This window comes from Beta vulgaris, chromosome 5 (assembly GCF_026745355.1).
Source record: "Beta vulgaris subsp. vulgaris cultivar EL10 chromosome 5, EL10.2, whole genome shotgun sequence".
In the NCBI taxonomy this organism is placed as follows: domain Eukaryota; kingdom Viridiplantae; phylum Streptophyta; class Magnoliopsida; order Caryophyllales; family Amaranthaceae; genus Beta; species Beta vulgaris.
Genome location: NC_079206.1, coordinates 65,982,873 through 66,010,861, shown reverse-complemented (window position 1 = coordinate 66,010,861; position 27,989 = coordinate 65,982,873). Strand labels below are relative to the sequence as shown.

At 35.0% G+C, this 27,989-nt stretch overlaps 2 protein-coding genes and 4 non-coding genes across 10 annotated transcripts; 1 reads left to right on the top strand and 5 right to left on the bottom strand.

Moving 5' to 3' along the window:
• Nucleotides 1–3: 3 nt before the first annotated feature.
• LOC104894640 (1-aminocyclopropane-1-carboxylate oxidase homolog 1) lies at nt 4–5,898 on the bottom strand. Its single transcript, XM_010680922.4, has 3 exons — nt 2,148–5,898; nt 1,424–1,745; nt 4–869 (listed from the first exon to the last, which is right to left on the bottom strand). Exons 1-3 carry the CDS (start codon nt 2,687–2,689, stop codon nt 618–620), a joined length of 1,116 nt encoding a protein of 371 aa, XP_010679224.2. The 5' UTR covers nt 2,690–5,898; the 3' UTR covers nt 4–617.
• LOC125498093 (small nucleolar RNA Z102/R77) lies at nt 5,136–5,223 on the bottom strand. Its single transcript, XR_007274859.1, has one exon. It is a non-coding gene; the product is annotated as a small nucleolar RNA Z102/R77 (small nucleolar RNA).
• LOC125498092 (small nucleolar RNA Z102/R77) lies at nt 5,516–5,596 on the bottom strand. The gene has a single exon (XR_007274858.1). It is a non-coding gene; the product is annotated as a small nucleolar RNA Z102/R77 (small nucleolar RNA).
• A 4,850-nt stretch (nt 5,899–10,748) lies between the features above and the next one.
• On the bottom strand, nt 10,749–10,842 carry LOC125498094 (small nucleolar RNA Z102/R77). The gene has a single exon (XR_007274860.1). It is a non-coding gene; the product is annotated as a small nucleolar RNA Z102/R77 (small nucleolar RNA).
• Nucleotides 10,843–10,900: 58 nt separating this feature from the next.
• Nucleotides 10,901–10,987, bottom strand: LOC125498091 (small nucleolar RNA Z102/R77). Its single transcript, XR_007274857.1, has one exon. It is a non-coding gene; the product is annotated as a small nucleolar RNA Z102/R77 (small nucleolar RNA).
• A 1,857-nt stretch (nt 10,988–12,844) lies between these two features.
• Nucleotides 12,845–22,265, top strand: LOC104894639 (uncharacterized). Of its 5 annotated transcripts, none has more exons than XM_010680916.4 (8): nt 12,845–13,076; nt 15,687–15,968; nt 16,737–16,939; nt 17,096–17,446; nt 17,567–17,767; nt 17,951–18,021; nt 20,745–20,887; nt 21,449–22,265. In XM_010680916.4, exons 1-8 carry the CDS (start codon nt 13,037–13,039, stop codon nt 21,802–21,804), a joined length of 1,647 nt encoding a protein of 548 aa, XP_010679218.2. In that variant the 5' UTR covers nt 12,845–13,036; the 3' UTR covers nt 21,805–22,265. The 5 variants fall into 5 exon arrangements, with proteins under 5 accessions (XP_010679218.2, XP_010679223.2, XP_010679221.2 ...); XM_010680921.4 differs by having other exon boundaries at nt 12,846–13,076; nt 15,757–15,954; nt 16,740–16,939; XM_010680919.4 differs by having other exon boundaries at nt 12,846–13,076; nt 15,757–15,954.
• The last annotated feature ends 5,724 nt before the right edge of the window (nt 22,266–27,989 follow it).

Genomic DNA, 27,989 nt, shown 5'->3' with positions numbered 1-27,989 from the left:
GCATCTATAAAACCGAAATTCTCAAATAAGACGATTTCACCATGAGACCATCTCACTAATTATCTTAAAGAAATTATTATTTGTTTAACCTATTTTTTAAGTGACTATTTTAGCTCAAATAGTAAGGTGAGACCGTCTTTTGTAAACCAACTATTCATAGAATAGAGTGAATTACCTTCTCTTAATAGCGACTTTTAATGAATTCTAATAAAAACTCCCCCAGGCCTCAAAGTAAACATTTAGGCTATTTTATTCAAACTCTTTATTCTCCTCAAATACTCATGTCAAATTCCTTGTATTCCAACATGGGTGTGGAGACTCGATCACTTGACACATATCATTTCAGGCCTAAAATATGTGAAACGTTTCTATAATAAAACCGACTCTTACACATGGACACATACCCGTGTGCGACACAAGTAACATAGAACATACATGATATGCTACACACCTACACGCATAACAAGGCATTCGGAGGTGTAAGCAGAAACCTGAGAGACTATACATAATCCAAATCCCGCTTCAATTTTAATGAAATGTCTGTTTATATCAGAGAGAATGAAACATAATTCAATAATTGTATGATCATGCAAGTAATTAAGGATCAATGAGAAAGTTTAAAGCTTGAGATGAGGAAGAGATTTGGAGCCACAACTTTCATGCACACTGTAATGCTTGTAATATTCAACCTGTGAGATTTCTTTGTATAATGCAGGATTTTTCTCAGACAAAAGTTCCTTTATTGGTCCATATTTACGATCTTTGTTTCTGCCATTTGTAGAGAAAAAGCATGCAGCTGATAACCTTGGTCCTATTCGGTTTGCTAGTACTCTATGTTCAACACTTCTAAGCAAATCATTGCTTATCAACTGCACAACAACAAAAGAAAGTTTAGTTTTGTGCAAGATAATAATTTCGGCCCATGGGCCGTTCTATAGTTTTGGGTTTGGCTAGCCACGGCGCTGCCCAGTGCCATCTTTATGTACGATAATACTTTTGAAAAAAAAAAAAAGAGTAAAAACGACTTTACAATCCTAACTGAATGGGGAACATTCTCAAAATAAACCTTTTCGTGCCCTTCTCTTGCCTAGCCAACTAAGAGTGTATTCATCATACACTCCAAGACTAATTTCTGCTCATTTGGAACTCTCCTTAGTATATTTTGCTCATTTTGATGATTTCAAATGAGCAATGAGCATAAAAATAGTCTTGGATGTACCATGCTCACTGTACAGCCTGGTGTATGATACAATTTGTAAGCCAACTGATGGAGCATGTCCCAAATTGAAGTTTCAAATTACTTTTTTCAGGTCACTAAGTCATTCCTCTATAGTTGGGATTAATGTAAGATAACCGATAGTTGAAATTATTACGAGAAAACTGGTATTAAATCTGCAACTTTCTCAGAAAATTAAGTAAATACCTGCAGCAAATCACCTATCATAACAATAAGTGCTCCCTCCATAGGCTGCACATCTATCCATTGATCCTGATTGAAGACTTGAAGTCCATCAATGTCACCTTGTAACAGAATCGTTAAAAAATAAGGATCTGTGTGATGTGCTGAGCCTAGAGTCAAATCTGGCTCAGGGCAGGGCGGGTAATAATGACCTACCACCTTTCGCGCTTCCATACATTCCATTAGTTCAAGGTGGTTGGACTCGAGCCCTAGAGCCTCAGAGAGCAACTTGCATAGCTTCACTTTTAGTTCAACAATGTGTTTGACATAATCAGACATAGGATTCCTACAAAATTCAGGATTCAATGCAATGCAAAAGCATCCACAGACAAAAAGATGAAGAAAACTTGATGGGAGTGATCCAGATTATGGTTGGTGTTCTCATTATAAACTCAATTAATACTAATCCTGGTAAAGGGTGTGTCTTTTCAGAATAACCTAGTAATTTGAACAAATTGGTGCAGGCAGGGGAAGACGGGAGAGATCAAATGAAATAAAGTCGCGAATACAAGACAAAAACTAAGCAGTTATATAGGGAAGATCAAAGATGTATACCCTTGTATTTTGATTATTATTCTGGAATGATTCATTTTTGACATTATTATAAGAAGATCGCTCATAGGTAGGATTATTTTCGTAAATTTTTCACAATAAAATGTTGAGCAGATGAGAAGTTAGTAAGTGAAACCTGCAAATGAGAGGTAAGGCTTCAAAATCTGTTGTCATGTCCTCAAACTGGCAAGCAATCGTGTCCTTCCAAAATGCAGCTCTACGAACTGGCTGTACAGTCGCGTAATACCACACCTTCCTCGTTGAATCATGAGAATAAAATCCTTCTTTCAACTCTTTAGGCTGCTCGTGAAATCCATACACGCATCCAAGCATGTTCTTCATTACAAGACTAGGAACTCCATGGTTGATAATTTGAAAAACTCCCCATTTCTTTGATGCTTGTAAGATTTCATGCACAATATTCCTACGCCTTTTATCTTCATAATCCTTGAGATTGATGATTGGGACATGATTCCCGGTACCATCATAGCTTGTTCGCTCCAACTGATGCTTCACATCAGCTGAGGATAAAAAGACTCTTGGGACTTTATGAATCCCGGAATCTACAAGTCCTTTTACACCAGCTTTTGTTGATATCAGCTCACTCAGTTCCCTTCCCCTGTCTTCATAATCCAACACATCTAGTCCTACATATTCTTGGCTAGTATGGCTACTCATATTATTATGATAAGTGGTACATGAAAATTACAAAATGCTCGAGTTTTGGGTATTAATGCCGGATAGTAAATGCAGCTAATCATCAGATATAAGCATATTCTATAAACCAACTAGTATTACTATAGTCTGCTAAATATTACTTGTTAATTAGTGATTCTTATAAGCATATAATAAAGCAAATTGTTTTTATAATTTCTAAAGGAGACAAAAGACAAGCAAAGTTTAGATGTAAAGATATGCATATTTTGCTGCAGCAGGTCAGATACTGTGTTTGTCTGTAGCACTAGCATTGTGGTAGTAGTTACAACAGATTTACTTGTTTACTTAAATTTGTGTCTTTTATACGAGTTATTATACAAAGTATGCTGTCAACCAAGTTTATAGATGCATAGTTGGTACTTGATAGGAAGACGTCAAGATAATTTCGAGTAAACAAGTTCTGTAGAACTGTAGATGTAGATTTATAGCCACATAACTTGATGTTGCAGTGATATTGGCTTCGCCGTTTTAAGACTTAGTGTATGTTTTATTCACCATCTTCAGAAACCTTATGTTTCTTTTGTTTGAACCGAAAAATTAGAGCAATAGTTGTGTGACTTAGTTTATCAGAAAAATTAACCAGGCTAGACCGGATCTTATTTCAGAAAACTTAGTTCTCTGACTGTAAATTGATGCCAGAAATATAATCAGTTATGTGATGTAAGGGTCTGCAAATGTTTATCAGGTCATACTCATACGCTTTAGCTCCATATCGTTTGCATTTCGAATTCATAACAGTCAAGAACAAAATTTAGCTCATGATCTGGAGATATATAGGAACAAATTAAAGGGGGATTGGTGAGAAAACTATGGGGTTTTTTGGATCATTTTGAAGGATAAATTCTTAGATGTTTAAATAACAACTGTTTCTAATAGTTATAAACTTTGAATTACTGTCGAAGAGTATAATATATTACCTTTACAGCTTTACTATGAATTCAGATTCTCAAATAAACCAATGTGAACAAAGGGAAAAAAAAGAAGTAGTGAGTCACTGCATTGCATACATAATTCTTGCTTAAATAAGTTCTAGCAGAGTAGCAGTAGCAGGAATATTATCACAAGTAGTTGCTGACACAATCAGGTGAATATGCCTTTTTCTAATGAACCAGCCAAATATATGTAGTAATACCTGCAGAAGAAGTAGAGGCTTAGAGCAATAGTCAAGTCCTTTTTAGGCAGGGTGATCATACCAGCAGAATCCTGCATTCGTACTTACATAAGAATTGAGTACGTCCAAGTGTTCAACACGTCTATTTCGTGAAGAAATACTCTTTATTTTGGCCGAGAATTAAGGGTTGAATTGTCTGTACACATATTAGAGTGTCGAGGATCTGATGTTAAAGTAGGAGTCCGAGTAACATAGGACCTGACATATAAAAGGGCAGAGATTCAACAGCAATCTTCTTGTACACACAAGCATGCATGATGCAAGTTAATAGCTGAGATTGTTCGCCACCAGAGTGCAGCAAAGCCTTACATGGACTAGTAACAACTAACAAGAAGGCTCCTAAAAACAGTGCTGCTCCTATGCACCAGCCAACACAAAGTTTTGTCATAGACATACAGATGCAGTGTCTTGAACATAACGTAGCCGAGAGAACCATGCGTGGTGCTCTTAGGCATGACATTATAGTGAACCGAACAGCCAAAAACATCGCTAGTACATGATACAATAAGACTGCATCTTTTTTCGTAACTGGAGTTTAGTCAGAGTCTCAGAGATGTCAAAACTCATGCATTGATCATTCATTATTGATCGACTTACATTATACATTTATAACATTGATTGTCATTCAACTAGTTCGCCAAGTTCATTTATTTCGGCTTCTCGTAATTTTTATTAACATGTTATCTGGAAATTAACTTCGATCATCGTTTCACCTAAACCGGCAAATCTGGTAATCCGTCGTCAAACTACCCTTTGTTCATCTGTGATTCACATCCATATTATGGTCCTTGTCAAATCTTCAATCCAATCTCATAAAATTTACAGCTCCAAGCGCCAAAAATCAGCATTGAAGGTTTGAAAATCACTTATAATATTCGTCATTATTTGATAAATTTCCAGCTAATAATAGATTGAGCTCGAAAACAATCAAAATGACAAATTACATAAAATTCAATTTTGCACAATTATTGAGCTCAACAAGAGTTTAATTTCTAATTCTCCTGTCGAGCCTTCGATATGTGCTTATAATTCGACAAAAAATCTAAATTCACCAAAACAAAATTAATAGCAATAATCATACTTTCTCTGTTTGATTTTAAATGCAACAAATGAATATTTTACATCTCACAAATAAAGTAATTAAAATCTAACGATTATTGATTCTTTTCACAAATTTACATACAAATTCATTTACATTACTATCATTTATAACCAACTACCAAACGAGTCATTAGAGAATGATCAGACAGTACGAATACAATGTTAAAACACCATCATCCTGGTGAATCAAACCAATAGGAAACAGTTGTTCATCACTTCATTCTCTCTCATCCTTTTCAATTCATACATAAATTTAAAAAAAGAAGTAATTTTAATAGTGTATTCGCCATTAAAACGGAATTTTCAAGCTATAAAAGTAAAAAAAACAGAGCAGGAAAATACCCTAAAATGGCGACATTTAAACAATTTAGCATACTCCATGAGCTCAACAAGGCATTAAATTGAATTTATCCTGTAAAGCACTCGAGTATGCAATTATTCTACAAAATATGATAATTTTTAAGGAAAATTTGAAGAAAATTAATGGTGAAAAATAATGGAAAATTGAGAGATTTAGATCAGATAGAGCTAATACAAAGTATCGCCATCATACTGGCGAATCAAACCAATAGGGAAAATTGCTCATCATTTCGTGCTCTCAATTGCATTAAATATCGAAGAAATTTGAAGAAAGAAGGTAATGAAAGTGGATATTTTTGAGAAATATGAAAAATATTTGAACTTGATTGAATCAATTTGGGGATTTTCTTAATTGGAGCTTGAATTTGCGGCGAAGTGTGTTCGGAGAAGAAGAGAAATCGAAACCCTAATTGCCGATAAACCCTAGCTCTAAATTGTAATTTTGGTAGTTAGGTTTATATAGAGCATGTTGTTTGGCGATTTTGTGGGTTTTGAGAAAAGGAGTACGCCGGTAACCCGATATAAGGTTTGAGAGTTTGACACATCAATCCGAGATCCAAACTTCAAATGGGCTAGGCTTTTTTTTAAGGGTCGAAGAAAGTTGACTCGACTTGAACACAATTTTTTAAGGGAAAACCTATATGCAGCCCTAGGTGTTGTATATAAAAAGGTAAAAATGGAAATAAATTGCATTAATTGATTATTTATTACATCGTTTGATGCAAAAAAAATTCATAAATTCACAACCCTTAGGGTTGCATATAGCATAACCCATTTTTTAAAAGAAAAACCATTTTTTCACCAGGTACTATTGGAGTTTCTTAATATTAATCTAATACCCTCGCGTTTTTCAATATTTATCAGGTACCCTTGAGGTTTTGAAAACATTCCTGAAATGCCCCTATCGTTAGGTTTTCGTCCAAATCATTCATATTAACCCAAATTAAGTCTAATTAATTCTAATTAAACTCTAATTAACCCTAATTAACTTTAAACATCCACCTACCATCACCCAGCCACCCAACCCCCCGAAACCCACCTCCTCACCCCCCAAACCACCCACCCACATCCCCTGCTCCTGAAAACCACCCCTCCCTCTCTCTGCGAACGACCCCCCCCCCCCGAACGACCCCACCCCTCTGCAAAACTCCCTCCCACCCTTCCCTCCCCTGCAAAACTCCCCGACACCTCCACCACCCCCTGCGCAAAACTCCATGCCATCCCTCCCCCCCCCGCGAACGACCCCCACCCCTCCACCACCCCCTGCGTAAAACTCCTTGTCTCTTAATCACCAAGCACCAATTGTTCAAAGCAATAAGGGTTTGGGGTGGGGGTTACTTGTGGGGGGTGGGGAGGGGTTGTGAGGCTAGTGGTTGCCACATAGTGTGTGGAAGGGTTTCTATTGGGGTTGGGAGGTGTGGATCTTAGGTGGGTGGGGGTGTGAGGCCGATGGTTGCCGCAAAGAGTGGGGAGGTGTGGTTTCTAGTTGGGTGTGTGGGTGGGGTTAGGGGTGGGGAGAAGGGAAAAAGTGGTTGGAAACTTATCAAACTGAAGAGGTATTTAGTGAATTAAGAATGACGAAAACTTAACGGCATGGGGATTTCATGTTTTTTTTCAAATATCAGAGATACCTCGTGAATGTTGAAAAATACGATGGCACCAAGTCAATATTGATAAACCTCAGGGGTACTTGGTGAATAAACCAAAAAGAAGTAGGTTAAATGAAAGAAGGTTAACCTGATTAATCATATAATTAAGCGGATTGGGTTAAGATTGAAATTCTAAACTCAGAATTAATCTGTTTTGATTTGTTCAACTCACTTACCTAAGAAAACCCCAAAACGTATTGATGAATATTAAATTTGGTAAAAAAAATACAAAGATTTCCAAAATGAACCATATTTATTTTTTAATTATCTCTCAGCAAGCATTTTTTTTTAGTGTGGATTCATTCATTTAGAATTTCTAATAAAAATTGATTTCATTTAAATAATAATCTTTTACAATATACTAAAGTAGAAATCAAAAATGACGCATGTCGTTATCTCATAAAAATCACCTATATTTTAAGAAATAAAAACTTTTACTTATATAAAAATACTATATTTTTAACAAGAAATTTAGATAATCTTATTGAAATTGATAAATTAATTTATTGAAAAAATTAGGGGTGTAAGTTATTTGGTTAAAAACCGAAAACCAAACCAAACCAAACCGAATTAGTAATTTGGTTTGGTTTTTTTTTGAAATTCGGTTTGGTTTGGATTCAAAAAAATTATTTTTTCGGTTTGGATTGGTTTTGGTTTTGGAAAACCGAAAAAACCGAAAAAAAATGAATTATTGTCACTTAACATACAAATTTTGTCTATTATTTTTTTTGTGTTTCGTTTTTTTAATATTAATTACGAAAATACAAAAATATTGTCACTTGAAATACAAATTATCAAAAAATTTGGTTTAAATTCGGTTTGGTTTTTATCTTGGTTAGATTTAATTTCATTTCGGTGTGGTTTGGATTTTGGAATATGAAAAAAATTTGGTTTGTTTTGGTTTGGATTTTGAAAAATAAAAAAAAATTCGGTTTGGTTTGGTTTGGTTTTTGATTTCATATTTTGGTTTGGTTTGGTTTGGATTGAGTCGAATTTCGGTTTGGATTTGGTTTGGAAATTTCAAAACCGAATTTATTTTGGTTTGGTTTGGTTTTCACCTTAAACCAAACCAAAAACCGAACTTACACCCCTAGAAAAAATAACGAAATATTTGTAATAATTATTGAATAAATACTAGGTTGAGTTAGGTTTGAACTTTCCAACCCCTTTATTGATGGGTTAGGTTGGTTGAGGTACCTTAAAGTCATTCATTATTGATTGAAATATGAACCCCAACCCAGCTCGACCTACTAGCGCTAATAAGGAGCCATATGATGATGTAAATAAATACGATTCCACATTTTATATACCATTTTCAATACTTTAGCACTTTACTAATTAGCTTGCATCTATACTAATATTATACAAGAGACAAAATATTGATTAAAGTTAAAAGAGAGTAATTAACAAACCTATGTTCTTCAAACATTTAAACAGTTTATTTGTTTTGGTTCAAACCTGTTTTGATTTCTTACAAGATTTCAACCATTTTATGGAAGTAGACAAAGTGTCATGAAGTCATAAAAATTAAAGTCTTTGATTGCGAGGATGAAGTTTCATCACAATCTATTCTGTCGAACTATTCAATTTAAAAACATTTGGTGTCCTCTCTTGATTTTAATTTATGATTTTTTTCAAACTGCTATTAATCTCGAGTGATAAAAAATCTCAGGTGCAAATTCTATAAGGTTTTATCAATTAAACTTGATGACATCCATTTGAGAGTCGAGATTGCATATTATGAACAGTACCATGCCACACCACAAGTGAAGTTAGTCTTTTCCTTCCGCTACTATCAGATTTTTCACCGTTTGGGACCCAAACTATCAGATTTTTCACCGTTTGGGACCTGGTCTTTTTTTGTACACCGTTTAGGACCTATAACGAGATTCCGAGCATAAATGTTAACCTTGGTTAACTTGTGGGCCCAGTTGACAATTAAAACCCCAAAAAGTTAACATTTGTTGTTTTTCCCAAAAAAAAATTAAGAACTCAAGAACCCTAATCCAATTTTTTTTCTCTCTCCTCCGTTATTCTTTCTTCCCAGATCTTCCTCATTTGTTCACCAATTTATACCAAAATTTACCACAAATTCGCTTATTTATGTTTTTTTCGAGTTAATGGGATCATTATTTTATGGGTTTGAACCATTTATGGTTTACGATTTCATTTTTTTTTGGGGAAAAAACATCTGAAATCATTCAAATTGGAAGAAGAAGATGTTCAAACCCAAAAATCGAATTTTTCAGTTTGAATCTAGATGTTTCAAACCCAAAAATTTGTTTTTTTGGGTTTTTAACACAAAGATATGTTCAATGTGGATGAATCTCGAAGTTGGTCTTCGTCGTATGGTCTCTATTTCTCACTCTTGAACTCTCTTTTTTTTGTGGATTTTTTTTGGGATTTGTTGTATTGTTCGAATTTTTATGGGTATGTTTGATTTTTGTGGTATGATTTTTGTTGTGATTTTTTGTTGGGGTTGTTCTTATTTTCCAGTTGGAATTGTTCAATTTTTTTTGGGTTTTCTTTCGAATTGTTTTTATTTTTGGGTCGTATTGTTTTGTTGTTCGAATTCTTTAGATCTTCAAGAATGGAGCAATAAATTCGAATTTTTCTAATGGGCTTGTGATAAATGTGAATTTGGCAAATGGGGTTTTTCATTTCCTTCGAAAAACTAAAAAAAAAAAAATCTAATTAGTCTTGTTCATTTGGGGTTTTAATTATCATTTTTTTTTGAAGATTTGGAGAAGATGAGAATGAAGATTGAACTTTTAATGGAGTTTATTTTTTGTGGTGTTCTTGTACTTTTTGGATATTAAGTATTATTTATTTTATCTTAATTGTTTTTTTTGTGTTTGTTTGTTTTTATAGCTGTATTTCAAGAACTAAAAGTTCCATAAATTCCAACGGTTACTTTTTAATTTAAATTTTGCTTTTTTTTGTCTAGTTAACCTCAGTTCAGTTAATGTTGAGTTAACTTGCCGGATTCTTGTCATCAGGTCCCAAAGGGTGAAAAAAATAGTTATAGGTCCTGAATGATGAAAAACCTAATAGTTTGGATCCTCTTTGTACCCTTAACTCTTCGTATGCAAGTGTTCCATCCCAAATTTTCTACATCATTTTTCTTTCATCAAGTCCATTACAAACCATATCGAGATGATTTAAAATGCACAAGTACAGTCCACCACACACCACCTCTCAATAGTCAAGACTTCTATTCCTTGTTTGGTTTGTAAGAAATAGCAAAGTTCAATTTAACAGTTAGTAATTTGAGTAACTGTATGGTAACTCAAGTCAAGGTAAATATTAATTGAGCATGTTATGATTCAATTTGTTACTCCAAATCACGTTTTTTTTGGTTGTCCACCCAGCAAGTCCGACTCAGATCGCACACTCACTTTCACTTTTTGTAAGTGAGTCTACTAACAAGAGTTTCTGCATACTGTAGGACTTTTATCTCGCACATGTGATGGGCTCAACAGGGGTATATCAATCGATTCACCTGCTCAGCCTTCAACCTTTTGTACCTTTTTTCATCATCCAACATAACTTATTCCCAGAAAATTGCACAAAAGGTACAGAAATCTATTTTCAAATAAAAAAAGGTAAATTTGTAAATCACATATATTAATCCACAAAATCTTAATAAAATACAATTTAATTTTGATATTCCATTGCAAAAAAAAAAAAACCTAGAATTCAATCGAAAAAATTAGTATTTTTTTTTTGAATAATTAGAGAACGATCAGAGTACGAATACGTGAATTCGCCATCATTCCGGCGATCAAAACCTTAAAATTTAAGGATTTAAATAGATGTTCATCAAATCGTTCTCTTTTTTTTAAAAAAAAAGTAAAGAAAAATGCAGAAAATAGAGAGAGAAAAAGTAAAATATGATCAGATAGAGCTAATACATTGTTGCCATCATATCGGCGAATCAAACCAATAGGGAAACATAGTTCATTCATCATATCATATAAATTACTATCTCTCCATCTAATATAATATGCAGATGAAAAATCGAAAAGAAAATTTGAGTTTGAAAAGAATGAATGAATTGATAAAAAGCGAAATGAATTCATTTGCTAATGTGAATGAATAATGATACAGCGGATTGAGATAAGGTTGGATGAAGTGAAACCCTAGTTTTTGGTATTGAGATTTATAGAAGATGAAATGATGTAGAGAATACCTAGATCTTTAGGGGATTTAGTTGTGAGTATTAGCCCATTTACATTTGTAGCCCAAATCTTAGGCCGTCAGCCATTTGGAGCCTGGAGGGGTGATGATTAGGGAAGTAGGGTTTTCATGTTTAGCCCATGTTTTTTTAGTTTAGTTCGGTTAATTTCAATTTAGTTTAGTTCGATTTATTTCAATTTAATATAGTTTCGTTAATTTTAATTCAATTTAGTTTAGTTCGATTTATTTCAATTTAATATAGTTTCGTTAATTTTAATTCAATTTAGTTTAGTTAATTTTAATAAAGTTTAGTTCAGTTAAGTAGTTTCCTTTCATAATTTTCATTTAGTTTAGTTTAGTTCAGTTCAGCGTAGTTCACTCCAAAAAAAAACAAGACCTTAGTAAGAGTAGCTGTCGAATATTAGTTATTGTGCAATTGTAAATCTGTAATAATACATACTACAAGCGGGTCAATGTTGGTCTAGTGGTTGTATGATCACCCTTCCACCTAGAGGTGACATGGGCTGGGCCAGCACGTGAGCCAGCCCGGCCCGTTGTACGCTACCTGTGCCGCGGGCCTACCTCGGTCAAGAAAATTTATTTCCGACCCATCCCGACACGAGCTCGCCTATATGGCCGTGGTTTTTTGTTTTTTTGGCTAAAATTGTCAAAAAAAAACATCACAAACATGGGTCAGGCTCGCGGGAGGCACGAGCCTAACCTGCAACTTGTGGACCTGAGCTGGACCGTGGACAAATTCTGCAAATCTCAAGCTCAATGTGGCGGCCCGACATTCATGGGCTTGAGCTCGTGAACAGGCCCGATTGGCCCATGCTTAGGTCTATTTCCACTATCCTTATAATGTAGTTATATATTATGACTCATTGTTTTTTTTTTCGCATTCAAACTCTCTCATTATAATTGATTTATTACTATAATTCCTCATTAATGTCTTGTGATAATTAAAAGATTAGTCAATTTATATATTTTTCTTCTTATTTCTTTCTCCTTGTTTTCTTGTTCAATATCGTGGTTATTAAAGAAAACAAATTGTGCTAAAAGAAAAAGAGGGCAAGAAGAAGAGGAAGAAAATAATGTTATTACTTGCACATATACATATCAATAAATCCATTCAACTTCTTCATTCATACTAGTATATGTTTAAATTACGTTCTCATCAATTAATTTTATCTTAGTTGAACTTATTACTTTATTATATCAAATTAAATTTGATCAAATTAAATTTGATCAAATCAAATTAGTCCTGAAACTTATCTAGTTAAGGTAAATAGAACACACTACTAATACCAAGTTTGAACAAAGTTGGACTTGACTTATCTCGAACACTAAGGCCCTATTATAAAATTCAACAACTTAGTTTAAATGAGTTAAGTTAGTTTACTCTCACAATTTACCTCAACGCATTTCAATAATAATAATAAAAAATACGGCCTTCAACTAGATGGCCGAACAAGGCCAATTAAGTTTCATTGGGGTCAAGGCTACCCAAAATAAAAATGAATATTTAATGACGTATATCTGGACGTCATTTAGCTTACTTGGTAAAATGTTATTGGGTACCAAGTGTCCAAAATCTAAGATCGAATTCCATTTATATCACTGCGCTTAGTAGCTCATATACCAAAAAAAAAAAAAAAAAAAAAAAAAAAACAATTTGATGATGCCCGTGTTGCCCAGGTGTTAATCTAGCCCAAAGCGGCACCGCCGGTCCGTCGCGCCTTTTATCCTCTTCGCATATCATCTGTTCTTCTGCAAGATGCGTAACACGCAGTACCTGAATTAGCGTACTTCCATTATTTTCTCTCTCTGAAATTTCTCTGTAAAATAATGGCGTACTCTTCATTGAGGCGTATTCTGCATCATATAGGTATATTTTTCTTTCATTTTTCATTTGACGAATTTAATTTTTTTATATCATAAGCAATGTGATTTTTTGCCGGTATTATAAACGCTATATTATATAAATTATGGTGCAAATCATATACTGTATGTATGTATAATTGTTTATTTGTATATTATATTTTGAATGCTGACGAAATTGTATGGTTTTGTCATTTTTGGAACTCTGTTGATGTTGTTGGAATGTTAGTTGATGTTGAATTGTGATTTTAGCTAAAAAGAAGGTTTGTATTTTGAAGCTATAAATTGTTTTATCATACAACTAATTTGAGCAAAGATCTTCTCTATTAGTAGTGTTTAATGTTTAGTTATGTTTTGTGTAAGTAAGTAGAATGGAAGCTTTATGACTTCTAAATTGGAAATTTGTGAATTCGAGTGCCAAAAGTATGAGGGTAAGATTTTGATCAAATTGTTATAATTTCTCCTGGTTAAACTCTTTTGTGTCATATGAATGAGTCGTCGCGAGTTTAAAACATTGATTACAAGTACTAAGAAGAAAGGAAAAATTTAATTGAAGGAATATACTGACTCCTGAGGCTTGATGATTAATTGAAGGGATATCCTGAGGCTTGATATACTTCTTCATTCATGTAGTAGCTGTTTTGGGAATGAATAGACACAAATAGACTTTAGATGGAATTTTAAATTTTGCCGATATGCGACTACATGAACTCAATGACAGGTAGAGGATAGAAGGGCCAAACTAGTATAAAGAGTGGGTGCGTAAAATCTTGATATCCTTAATTACGAGAAACTGTATTCCGGACAGAGGTTATGGTTACTAGTTAGCATTGCGGAGTTGACTTGGCTTGTTTAGTCTAGCTAACCTCATACATTATTTTCTCATCTTAGCTATCCGGTTGTCATTCTTGTACACACCCTATCCAATCAAATGCAACTCCTGTTGATTTGATGCCATGTGTTGTGCATAGTTATAAAGCATTAGGGTGTAGGGATAATGCTGGGCCCAAAATTTCCATTTCTGATCCTGTGGGTTTAGTTAAAGCTCAACAGTCAAGGTATCTCATGTTGTGTTGCATTTTCCAAAATCGAGAATAATTGACCTAAACTTCGGTTTCGGGTCTCTACTGGTCAGCAAAGATAGTTTGGCATCAAGTGGGAGTAATTGAATGCTTGAGCAAAACTTGCAAAAGGTGCTCGTGTGCCAGCACTATTCACACGTAAGTGGAGATCGAACACTAGTTGTACAGATAGGGTCTGTGAGCATCGCAAGTCCTAGTTTCGTTGACAGGGAGAATGTGGGACTTGACCATAGATTTATATCCATTTCAGGATATACGAGTGTACACCTGTTTCTTGTGGAATTAGATTTAGTATGCCTAGTGTACTGAATTTCAGGATTACAAGAATGTCGACCTCTAGATAGCTAGAGAACCCAAAAAAAAAAAAAAGAAATGAAAAAAATGCTGATATCATCATATAAAGCAGGGTTCTCACTTCCAAAAGGAGATCTGAGAAGGTTGGACAACAAAGATTCCTCTTACTTGATTAAAAACTGATAATCTATGTATCTTGGTTAAAAAAGAGCAATACTCGGTGCTACTGTTGTAGCCAATACATTGACTTGATCTCCTAAATCTGTAGACATGCGTGGTCACTCTTGGGGTGTGAGAAGAGGATTGCAGCACACTTAGGAAGCAAGAATACATTGGCATGGTTGTGGTAAACTGTTGCCATTACCATTGAAACTTTTTGCATATTGTGACAATTGTAGCGGAGCTTAGAGATGTTTTTTCTTGATTTAATGCATGCGGTACTTTGTCAATTTATGATGTCCTGAGTATATGTCTTATGTCTAGTTATATATATATATATATATTTTGCAAATAATCACCCTTAACTGGAGATGGAGGCATTCATAGCCAACCCTAAGTCGAAGTTCATAATCAATCACCCTAAGTTCTTGTTCGTTCTTCTCATAGGCTTAAGTTGCGTTTATCTTTTGGTAAATCTAATTCGTGTTACCTATTATTACTACTAGAATTTTAGTTTTACAATTAGGAATTTAGTCACATCTAGACTAGGGCATATATCAGAGATAATTCGGGATATAATTCAGGATTCCTCCTTGGTTGCTTTATGGATATGAACTGCTGTCTTCTAGGCTGTTGATGTTATAATATTGCCTTTCTGGCTTCTTCCTCGATTGCTTTATGAACTGCTGTCTTAACATCAATTGCTAGTCACAATTATTACATATAACTTTTCTTTTTCTTTTATTTCCTCAAACGGCATTATGGATTATAAGCGCCAGTCGGACCATTCTTCTCGAACTCTATGATTCTATCTTGTGATCACCCTTATCCAACAGCTTGGTTTTTTTTGCCTTCCATTGGTAGCTCAAATTTTTATCTGGTAATTCTATGTGCATACCTAGTCGTTTATTTTAAGGAAAAAAAATCATTAATCTGTTTTCTGTCAGCATGTTTATGCCATTCTGGTTGTTATTTTACCAGTACCTTTGACCTTTGTTAGTTTATGCTGAAGCATTCAGGCCCATATTTTCTCATCTTAGAATGAAATTCAGTTCTGTAAAATCTGATTGCAACTTTTAAAGCATCTGTAGATAAGGACATGGTAAAGAAACAGGAATCATATGGAAGACTTGTATATGGCACTCTTACCAGGTTTCGATCACAATCATCAAAGACTGAAACTGAAGGTTCAAATGAGACGCCAAGGAGGCCTGAGCTCATTGATAGGAAAGATTTCGATCCTGTAGTTGCAAAGTACAGCTCTGATGATGATGAAGTGAATGATAATAAACGGAAGTTGGAACTTGCATGGCTTACAAAGGCACTTGAACCTGCACTACAGTTTTGTAGGTGGGCTTTCCCAGGTCTGGTAATATTATTTGTAGTTTAATTATGAGGCATTTTATTATAAATGGAATATGTTAGTGTTTTAGTAAATGGACTTCTAGATAGAAAGTGAAGTACTTTGTCTCGTAAGGGACTTCTGTAGAAGTCATTATTCAATTGTATGGATAAGAATGCGTAATTCTTGCTTACTACCACATTGGGTGAACGCATTGTTAATTGGAAGTAGTGGCATTAGAGCTTTCATACAAGGCCTTAATTGCTTTCTTTGATAATAGTTATTTTCGTTAAGGTGACCCTGTATTATGAGTGCATATAGCACATATCGAATCTCAACTGTTCCAGTTTAACTATTCATTAAATTCACAAGCTTTATGTGCTTTCTGATTACTTTGCTTGCTATGACTATGAAAATGAGACTGATGATTTTCTTTAGGAATCCATTCAAACAAAAGGAACCTGGTGAGGCATTGATCATGCCAAGCCTAAGTAATAAATTGGTCCTTTCTGGCATTGAAGTTTTATGCTTTTATCCTTTGTGTATTCTAGTATTAATGTCGGTGAGGAATCCTAGGTGCACTATCATGTGGTGGGGGACGTGACTTTTGCGAACTTCTCATTTATCACTTTTGTATCCAAGTGTCAGATGACTATATGACTGTTTTATCTTTTTTCTTTATTGTTATCATTAAAAGGTTTAGAAGAAGGTTTCTTGTTTATATGGGGTATGTGTTGAATAATTTTTCATCATCATTTTAGTTGGTAACTGGGGCAGTTGTTTTAAATAGCAGGTAATGGTTCTGAAAGTAATCCCCCACCCACGAGTCGTTCAATTTCTGAGATCATTGCTAGTATCCAGAGGAGTAAGATTGGAATACAAGATTGGAGTCTGGGTGATCTCACACTTGGACTGTATCTTATGTATCTTCGTCAAGCATCCTCAAGTCCACATGAAGATGTCAAGGGTGTTCAAGTTACCTCAGAATCCGTGGTAACTGTCAGAAATAATGTTTAAGAATTATTATGGAACTCTGGTTCAATATGTTTAGCCACTAATATCTCAGTTGCTACTGGATCCACACTATGTGGTGTTTTATATTTGTTTGTATTAACTATCTTTCTTGCCTTTTGATGCTTATGTAACCAGATACAAGACCTCATTTATCACTTGGAATTAGCACGGGGATGTTATAGAGACACAGCTGCCGGTCTTGCCAAACAAAGCATGCTTCGAGAAAGCAACATCCTAAAATTTATTAGGAATTCTAGTGTGATGAGACCTGGGTATTATATCGGTATTGATCCCCGCAGAAAACTTGTAATTCTTGGTATCCGTGGAACTCATACAGTATATGACCTTGTAACTGATATTGTGTCAACAAGTGATGGGGATGTTACCTTTGATGGTTTTTCAACCCACTTTGGTACTGCTGAAGCTGCTCGTTGGTTTCTAAATCATGAACTGGGGACCATAAAGAAGTGCTTGCATCAACATGAGGTGGTGAAGCGCAAATTGTAGCTTAAGTTGATATTATTTTTTCTTGCTCAGTGTACTTTGCATATCTGTATACAATTTAGCTGCTCTCTGCAATATTTGTATGGCCTAACTCACTTACAGGGTTTCAGGTTACGGTTGGTGGGACATTCTCTTGGAGCTTCTACAGCTTCTTTGTTGGCAATGATGCTTCGTAAAAAATCTGCTACAGAACTGGGTTTCGACCCCAATATTGTAACTGCTGTTGGAATTGCTACTCCTCCTTGTGTGTCCAAAGAACTTGCTGAAAGTTGCTGTGACTATGTTACCACTGTTGTGATGCAGGTAGGCGTTACTAGTATGCTGAGTCATGGGATCATTAAGAGAGAATTTCATCTCATATATGCTCAATAGTCACAACTTTCTGAGTAACACTTGTCATCGTCTATGCTGTATGATGCTGTTTACCTGTTTCATTTATATTTGTATCTATTATGATTCATCTTATGGAAGAATTTCTTCATGCAGGATGATATTGTTCCTCGCTTAAGTGTCGCTTCTTTGGCAAGACTGAGGAATGAAATTATTCAGACTGACTGGTAAGCTACTGCTCACATCATCCTTAAGCTGTCGTGACCTAAAAGTTGTTAGGTTGCAATTGAAGTAGCAGGGAGGTGGCACTTTGCATTATGTTTCTTAGAGGGACAGTTGTCCCTCCTTTGTGTGTAGAATGTACTACTGTACTTAATATGTTCTTGAAGATGGTCTTGTCTACTTTCTAAGCTGGATGCCATTTCTCCACCTTTCAAAGTTCCAAATGTTTATGTTATTTGAATCTATATTAAGATTTACTGCAATGTGAATATGTGATCTATACCTATGGTTGTCATAAGTAAACAAAAATATTGTTGTTGTTGTTGCTGTTCCTCGGGATAAAGTAAAGAAAATTTTGCGTAGTGTAAGAGTTTGGTTCTTATACTTATCTTTAACCTTTTATTCAGTACTTATGTTCGAGAATTTATATTGTCAGTCTACCAGAAACAACCTCACTATATCTTGGATCCTGCCCAGATCTATACTGGGTTCTTGCTGCCTCTATCTAGAGGGACGTCCATGGTGTATTAGCTTACTAATGTCTGCTTTTTCTTCCGGGGTGGGGGGTGGGGGTGGGGGGTGAGGATTGCTGTTCATGGAATTCTTTTCATTTGGGCTATCAGTGAAGCTCTTCTTTGCATTAGGGTGTTGCACTTATCATTGGAACAATCTCTTAGAAGTTCTTCCAGAACAATGTCGATGTAGCTCATATTATCTGGTTTCTTAAAGTAGCAAATTACCCGGATTCATGAATACACCATTACAAGAGCTGGGACGGAGGCTTCCTTTGATTGAAGTGAAACAAGGTGATACATGTGAATTATTGTGCAATATTAAATGAAGAACAGACTGTTAAGATGCTATCAGTGCCATGAGAACGTTGTAATTGAACCTATGGAAGATATATTGATAACAGAAGAAAGCCAATGAAAGTAATGAAACAAGAAATTATCAGCAGAAAAGTAATCACTTGACCTTCTTTTTGTTGTATGGTTGGGCCTTGGTGATGATCGTATATGTTATTATGATACCGTTTCTCTATGCATAGGAGTCAAGAAATCTCTTAATATGACTGTTTTACAACACAGAGCTACAGAAATAGAAGGGTGCCAGCAAGGAAGGAAGAAATTAGACACATATAGTGATTCTTTGTAGGCAGGGGAGGGTTGGCTGAAATAGAGCGGCCTTTAAGTTCACTTTGGCCGCTGGAGGTGGGTGGATGGGTGGAGGAAAGGAGTCTAAAGTGCTTGTCCAAAGTTCATTTGACAAGTATAATACTGCACTGCCCTTCCTTACGTTTCTTATCCACTACTCTCTGTTTTTTTTGCAGTTAAAATGACCTGTGAGGATCTTTTCTATTTTTATTTTGAGATATAAATGTCGTTTTTGTTATTTTCACATCTAGGCCCTGCCTAAGTGTACCTGATGTACTTTAAGAGAACAGCATATCTCATTACTCTTGGAGGAATTCTTTCTTCAAGTTTCATGTTTCTCGGTGGGACCACTGCTCTGGATGCTGAAGGAACTTGCCAATTTTTGTTGCAGTTAGTGGGGAAGTATGAGAGATGATGAGGAAACTTGGGTTGTTTTGTAAGTGTCTTTTTCAGTTAGTATCGTGGATATGCTATGGGTTCTGGCTTTCGCAAAATACACAAATATGGCTTGTAACATTTCATTGGCATGTTATGACTTGTAACCCTCTGGTCTTCTAGGGTGGTGACTTGTCAGGAAGGGTGAGCTTCCTAGCCGCTCACATTGGGGGCTGCTTCAGCTTTGAAGTGGAAAGTAGATAAAGGACAAGTACTAGGGGTGTCCTGGTGACTGTCTTTCCACTTAATAATCTATATTTCATCACATCGTTAGTGCATCAAGACTGAGGTAGAACTGTTCTATATTGAGGAAGATGGACTGAAGAAGAATATTATGTCTTTGGTCTTGTGCTGTAGGTTTGTTGCAATGATGATCTTGGTTTATGAAATTTGGCCAGCTGTCTTTCCACTCTGTTTAATTTGACTGTACCGATCTCAAGCTTGAGCTGGACCTATCTCGAATTACACTGGCTAGCTCAAGCTTGGTTTGAATGAATTTTTTTCAAGTTGACACGATAAACGACATTCAAACAATCAAGTACTTTTGTTGTTGCCTTTGGGCTCTATGGTAGTCTTCGACTAGGGTGGGCCGTGCTAAGAATTACCTTAGTAATTATGTAACATGTTTACATGTTAAGGTAAAGCATGGTTACCTTAGTAATTATGCAACATGTTTACATGTTAAGGTAAAGCATAGTTATAATCTCATTGAATATTAAATGACGTGTATTGCTTTTCTTAAGTTCACAAGTCCACAAGCCAACTTCAACACTTATCAAGTTTGGATAGCCGATCTGAGTTTATGCATTGTTCACGAATTGGTCTATTTCATATCCAGCTACCCCTAGCCATGATGGTGTTGTTACTTACACTAAATCATAATGGGGGTTGGAGGTTGATGTAGTGAGTGCAAGGGCAATATGACAGACCTATAGTGAAAAGTAATTGACTGCCATGCCTGGGTTGTTGATCTTGCCATCATCTGAGTGCAAATATGATGAGTGATTCTGTATTATATTACACTGTAACATCAAACGTTTGAAACGTTTGTTTGAGTATGCTAGTGTTTGCTTGATGACTGTCATTACATCATGACTGGTGGTTTATGATTTCTGAAATCATATTCTGGTTTTTTACAGGACAAGTGTCTTGGAGAAGGAAGATTGGAAAAATGTTCTTGATTTCCTCGCAAATGCAAAACAGGTCATGTCTTCAGTACAAGATGTAGCTCGGAAAGTGGCTGACTATGCTAATTTCAGAAGCATCAAGGACAATCGCTCTGGTATGGCTCTGTGTCCTTGTAATCCATCAACTGGAAGCAGTTATTGTTTCAATTCTCAGTCTACAAGTTGATTTGTAGTTTCTTTTCTTTTTCTTTTTGATATTGTCTCTTGTGTGGCCGTGTCTAGCAATAAACATTGACTTCTGCATCTTAACTTGATATCTTGTCTCTTGTTTGGCCGTTTCTAGTAAGAAAGATTTCAATTTTACTATGATCACATGGCTTTTGTGTTAAATTAGGTTTAAAGGAATATTAAGATGAGTGAATAGCATACAGTAGTAGCCAGTAGGTGTACTGTAAAAAGATAATATTGAGAAATATTTTTAATGGAGTTTTTGAGGCCATCTACGCTCCTCTTCCTTGTTTCTTGTGCCAGACAAACTGTTGAGGTTATTGACTTGTTGCGAAACAGAGGGAGGAATGTGACCTTCCTTGATGAAAGGGAGAACGTCTTCAATACTAATTGTTAGGTTTCACTGTCATTCTTACAATGTAGTATCGTTAAAATTTCAGTCTATGCCATTTATATAAGTTGAAAGAAGTTGACACCTTGACTAACAGAAATTTCAAGAAGCGAGGACTCACGTGCTGGAGCTGATATTCCCCCACGAATCCCTAAGCCAACTCCTGTCAGCAGGAACAAAGTAAATGCAACCACTTTGATGCATGAAGAGTTGTTTGTTCCTGGAACTGTGTATTATCTAAAGAGAAATTCTGATACTCGAAGCAGCAGCAGCAAGGGAAGCAAAGCAAAAGACTACTTCACACTCTGGAAGTGGCAACCTGGGCAACATTTCCAGACAGTTTTACTCTCGAGCAACATGATTGTGGATCACAAATGCGAAAGCCACTATTACGCTCTTAGAGATGTTATCAAAGGCTTGCCTAGATCATCTAGTGATGAAGGTATTTTTTGACTTCTCAAAATCTGGGTGAAATATTTGTCATAACCTCATGTAAATAGTTGTTGCCACTGTATAGTAACTACTTAGATTCAATAATTTTCAGTTTGGGGGAACTTTGATTAGAAAGACCATCATTTCTTGTGGTTAAATTTTGATTTTTAACTGCCTATAGTCAAGATAGGGTATTCATGGAAAAAAGTTGTATTGCTTTCTTCAAAAAATAAAATACTAATTAAGGTTTTGTAGAAGTAAAGTTGTGTACATTTAGGCATGTTTTGCCATTTAGATGGTGGTGGGTAGGTTTTCCCATCTTTTTTATCAGTACTGTAGTTTTTGCATACTTTATCCTTGACTCCTTATGGTTAAGATTAGTGGAAAAATTTACTTTTCTGTAAAATTAGGAAAGTGCACCCACTGTTTACACTGTAACTCTGCCCTTTTGGCTTTTCACATTTACAAGTGACATTCCCTCAGATTGTTTTGCTTTGTATTTAATACTTCCTCCGTTCTATAATAAGTGAGACACTTCTTTAAAAAAACTCTCACATAAAAGAGAGAAGTGTTTCACTTATTATGGAACGGAGGAAGTATATGGTATGTTTCAGTTGAAAATCTGATTCTTTTGAAGAACAAACAACACTAATTTTACACTTTTTTCCCTCATCAATTTTGGCTTAATATGCTAGTTTGCTTCACTTGGAAGCCCTAAACGGAGATTGAACTTGGGTAGCCTTATCGGCTCTAAACTCAGCTTATTACTGGTCTTGAACTCAACTTATCTATACTTAGCATTGAACTCGTGTCCTGTACGTGAACGTTACAGTACTTGTAAGTTTTGAATTTAACTTATCTGAACTTAAAATTCCTTGATATAAGTGAAAGTAAGGTGAGAACATAGTTTAAGTTGTATCGAGCTGGGTTTTGGTTGCGAAATCTATTCGGTTAAACTCCAATTATTTTTAACTAGTCTAGGGAAAAATACTACTCGTGACTCATGAGGAAGGGGTACTGTAAAAAAGTTAGAGAATATTACAAAAGCAGCATATCGTGCATATGCTTGAACATGCTGGAAGAATCCATGAGATGGTACTATTGTACCTCTTTCTTTGCACAAGCTTCTTTTTAGATTGTTATGCACACACAGTGAAGCTAGCTAGTTTAACATCATGCTTAATAATAAAGGCTAAGATTGTTAGTTTATTTGAAAGGATAATCTGTTTAGTGGTCCATATATTTGATTTGTCCAGTTGGTTTGTGTTAACAGTTATGAGCTACGTTAGTGCCCGTCAACTTCCCTCCTCGAAAGGGCATCTGGATAGCCCATAAAGGTGTAAACTAGTTGTCTTTATCTTGCCTTTTTCTCCTCCTAAATAGTTGATTTAACCACTAAGACTCAAAAATTGAAACCCTTTTTTTTTTTTTTGGCTAACATGACTTGAAAGATATCACATGTCAATTAGTTTAGTTGGTAATTGTTTGTTGTAAGACAAATTTAGCTGATTATCTTTTTGATTATGATTATGAGATTTTGATCCGGAATGTGTTTGTATCTTTTGTGCTACCAAATAGTGTCCAACGCGAGGGTATAAGTATAAACCCCCTCCCCCTTATATACCCGAGATAGGTAATAGGGGGTGGGACCATTAATGTACCAAAAAAAGGAGAATCATATATAGATAATCATATTAATGACTTGAAAGATATCACATATCAATTAGTTTAGTTGGTAATTGTTTGCTGTAAGACAAATTTAGTTGATTATTTCTTTGATTATGATTATGAGATTTTGATTCGGAATGTGTTTGTGTCTTTTGTGCTTTCAAATAGTGTCCAACTCGAGGGTATAAGTAAACCCCCCTTCCACCCTTATATACTCGAGATAGGTAACATGGGGTGGATCATTAATGTACCAAAAAAAGGAGAATCATATATAGAGGAGTTGGTCCTCTAACTCACCTCACAACCCCCGTGGTGTAGGGTTCGATTCTCGTTTTCCACTTCTCAAGAATAACACCTTTTATATACCTGAGATAAGAAACAGGGGAAGGTGCCTGCTAATGTACGAAAAAAAGAAAAAAAAGTGTTCCAGATTTGCGGCTCGAACTATAGTATTTACCTTTTGTGCTTGGTAGCTCGATCTTATGATTCGATGCTATTAAAGTATTAATGGTCAAGCTATACTCGTATTTTTGGCCTACCATAATGGCATAGTAATGTAAGTGTTGAGAAATAATAGGTGTACATAATTGAGGGTAAAATCCATGATGTTAACTAGTTCAGTTGGTAGGTTTCCAAATTTGTACAACATACATCTAATTTCTTATTCAAATTTTCATTTGTCAACTCTATACTATGTAAAAATGGTTACGTGTTCTATTTTGGAGTAATGAAGTGGATTAATTTGTGTCGTGAATATAATCATATAACTTGAGTGAGTTAGAAAAAAGTTATCATGTAATTTCTGATTTTTTATAGTTTGGATAGTCAAGATTAGTTAACCAAATGTCTCCATAAAATGTAAATGTTATCAAACATGCTGAGAATGGTTTAATTTTGATGACATAATAGAGTAAGTAACATCTTATGAGTGATTTCAGGGTTAATCAATTAAGAGATGTAATAAGGTAATTTAGGTAATGATTAGGCATATTAGTGCTAATACCTTTCCGACCATGACCTAATGCTAAAATGCTAGTGGCTAGTCTCCCTTAGCTTTTAGGGTTAGACTTTAGCTTAGGATTTTATAGGGTGCAAGAAAATTAGTTATTCTTCTTCTTTTCATGTGAAATAATTAGCAGTTTGTTAATGACAATCATCTGTTGCTCGTTTAGACTTTGGAGCCTAATCAATAATCATGCACTCGTGTGAATGATGTCTTGCTACTTGTACTTGAGTCGCCATGAGCCAAGTTTTTAAAGTCTTTGGAGAACTGTTATCCATTAAATATCCTTTCTCTTTTGTCTTTTATTTGCGATAAATTGATTTTCACGCTTGTTAATTAATTATATCATCTTGAATTCTCGATCATTAATATTCTTATAATTATTAATAATTAGAGTTTAAATTTTTAATATAAAAAGTTTATATTAAAAATATATTTTGAGGCAAATATAACATGTAATCCCACCTATAATCCCGTTAACGGACGCTCCGGGGCGCTAGATAAGAAATATATTGTTCTACTTAAGTACTCATATTTATACAAAATAATAGAATAATATATAATTCCAATGCAAAACATTTAATGTTTTTCAATAGGAAAGCGAAAAATATTTAACTCCAATGCAAAGCATTTAAATGCATTGCATTAAAATTATGTATTATTATATTATTTTATATAAATATGAGTAATTAAGTAGAGCAATATATTTCTTATCTAGCGCCCCTGGGATGTCAGTTAGCTTTTACCTTATGTTTATCTTACGTATAAGTCGCCAAAGATGTTATTGGAGTTTGCCAAAGATGTTATAGGAGTTTGTAGATAGTGTGAAAATCAAGTAGTTGAAATTAAATGATAATAAAGGAATTATGGGAAAGTCGTTTTCTTGGTTATAATCATTGACCACACCAATGGTAAAGAAGAAATTTTTCCATTTAGTATTTTTATACCTTTTTTTTGTCCATATGAGCCACGAAGGCAGTACAAAGTACAAAGAAGGGGATGGGGAATTTGAACCTGTGACCTATCATTCACAGCACCTCAATCTTAACCACTAGACCAAGACATCCTTAGTTACTTTTTCATACTTATAAGTGTACATCAGTGAGGCCGTGAGCCCGTGATGGCATGTATATATGTGCATTTTATCTCTTGGTACTATTCAAACTTAATCTACCACGACCTTGCTATATATACGTGATTAATTGATATAATAAAACTATAATATACGCTCATAAAGGGCACTAATTCCCACAATATTTATTCGAATTGTAACATAATAATCCTACTAAATTGTACGTACACCATGATCTTTAAATACAAATACACCTCAAATCTATAATATATGATCGAACTTAGATCTTAATGAAGTATTATTAACTTATGTATCCTTGGAAACACTTGCTTGAATCTCAAAGAAGCATGACCATGGACCAATGTCACGGCACAAGAAGACGAGGCACATTGATACATATGCCTTCCCCAAATCTTACCAGTAATTAGTCAAGCAAAAATCCAATTTAGTCTCATGCGAAGTTCAAGTTATGCTCTCTAATACTATTGTATTTGGCTTCTCCCAAGTTGTCTCCAACTATGACTATCTTGTGTGCAAGTATTGTAACATAATTTGTTTTATAAAACTCTTTGTTTTTGTTTTGATTTGGTGAATCTAATAAATTTCTTGTTAATTAGTCTTCTTGACATGACCATCTAATTTGTCTTTAGTACGTGTTCCTAAATTCTTTGTAGAGGAATATTATCAACTCTTCCAACCTCCTATATTTAAGGTTAAGACTTGGAAAAATTGCTTCCCATTCAAACTACATTTTTAATTAAATTATGAACATGTACGTAACTTATATAGTTAAATCTTTCTTATATTATTCTATCAAATTGTAATAATAATAATAATGATTAGATTTAGTCTTATTATCTTGAAAACGAACCAAACTTACTTGTGTCTCAATCATTTAGCAAAGGCCATTTTCATCACTGATTTTGTGTCATTGCTTTCAAAACTTCTGATATACCATATGGTCTAACGCATATTTTGGCATTTTTTTTTTTAGGTTCTTTTGGCTTTGAGCCAGAGAAAACATGCATCCCTATATTAGGGTTGGTAACGCAGGAATAAATTTGATAATAAGAAAGTAGATATGTGGAGTCATGATATAATTTGACCATCTTAGATTATCTTTGACTATAATTAATTGGGTTTAGTAGCTAATTATATCGATCAAGCAATGATTGATATTTAAATTAATCTAATCAAAATTCTTGAGTGTAATTGTACACTATAATTTATGGCGTAACAACTAATCCACAAACTAATGCTTCTTTTTTAAAAGAACTTAAATGACATGAAATAGATGACATAATGACATGCATATAGTCCATGTCATTCTTGTTGGAATCTATGTAATTATGCATGTTGTACAATAAGTCAATAAGTTATCCTATACTCGACTAATATAATATGATGAGTACCCAATTGGTAAGTAGTGAAGATTAATAGCTTAGGGCCCGAGGACTCATAAAACTTGAAGCCAAGCTGCGTCTCGAATTGGATGAAATCTTGCACAGGGAGGAGCTTTTGTGGTATCAAAAGTCTCGGGTGGATTGGTTAAGTGATGGTGACCGCAATACAACATTTTTTCACTTGAGTACCCTGATTCGTAGATGGCGAAATAACATTGTTTCCATCAAGGGGGGTGACGGAATCTGGGTCCACGAGAAAAATTTGGTTAAAAAATTATTTGTGGACTTCTTTAATAATCTGTTTACAGAAGAGGGTGAAGGGAATCTCATGGCTATCCCTCAAGATGTATTTCCTGAGTTACCTCCTCATGACTGGAATGCGTTATCTAAACCTTACTCTAAAGTTGAGATTGACGTGGTAGTCTCCCAAATGCATCCTTTAAAGGCTCCGGGACCAGACGGGTTTCAAGCCTTATTTTATCAGAAAAATTGGGAGCTGATTTCACCTAGTGTGTATGCCTTGGTGCTCGATGTCTTGGCTGGCAAAGGCATACCTAAGGGGCTGAATGATACGTACATTGCGCTGATTCCGAAAGTGGATCACCCAGAATTAGTTACCCAATTCCGTCCAATTGGCTTATGTAATGTAGTGTATAAAATCATCACTAAGGTGATTGTTAATCGACTAAAACCAGTTCTGCCAGGTCTCATCTCAAACACTCAAGCTAGTTTTGTTCCTGGAAGACAGATTACAGACAACATTGTGATTATGCAAGAGGTGCTGAATACTATGAGAAGAAAGCAGGGAGGAAAAGGTTATATGGCAATCAAAATAGATTTCGAGAAGGCTTATGATAGACTCCGCTGGTCATTTATTCGGGATACATTATTACAGATGAATCTCCCCCTCCTCTTGATTAATGTAATCATGGATTGCATTACCACGCCATCTCTTCAAGTGTTGTGGAATGGAGAGCCTACTGAGTCCTTTATTCCTAGTAGGGGGATACGACAGGGTGACCCCCTTTCTCCCTATTTATTTGTGATGTGTATGGAGAGA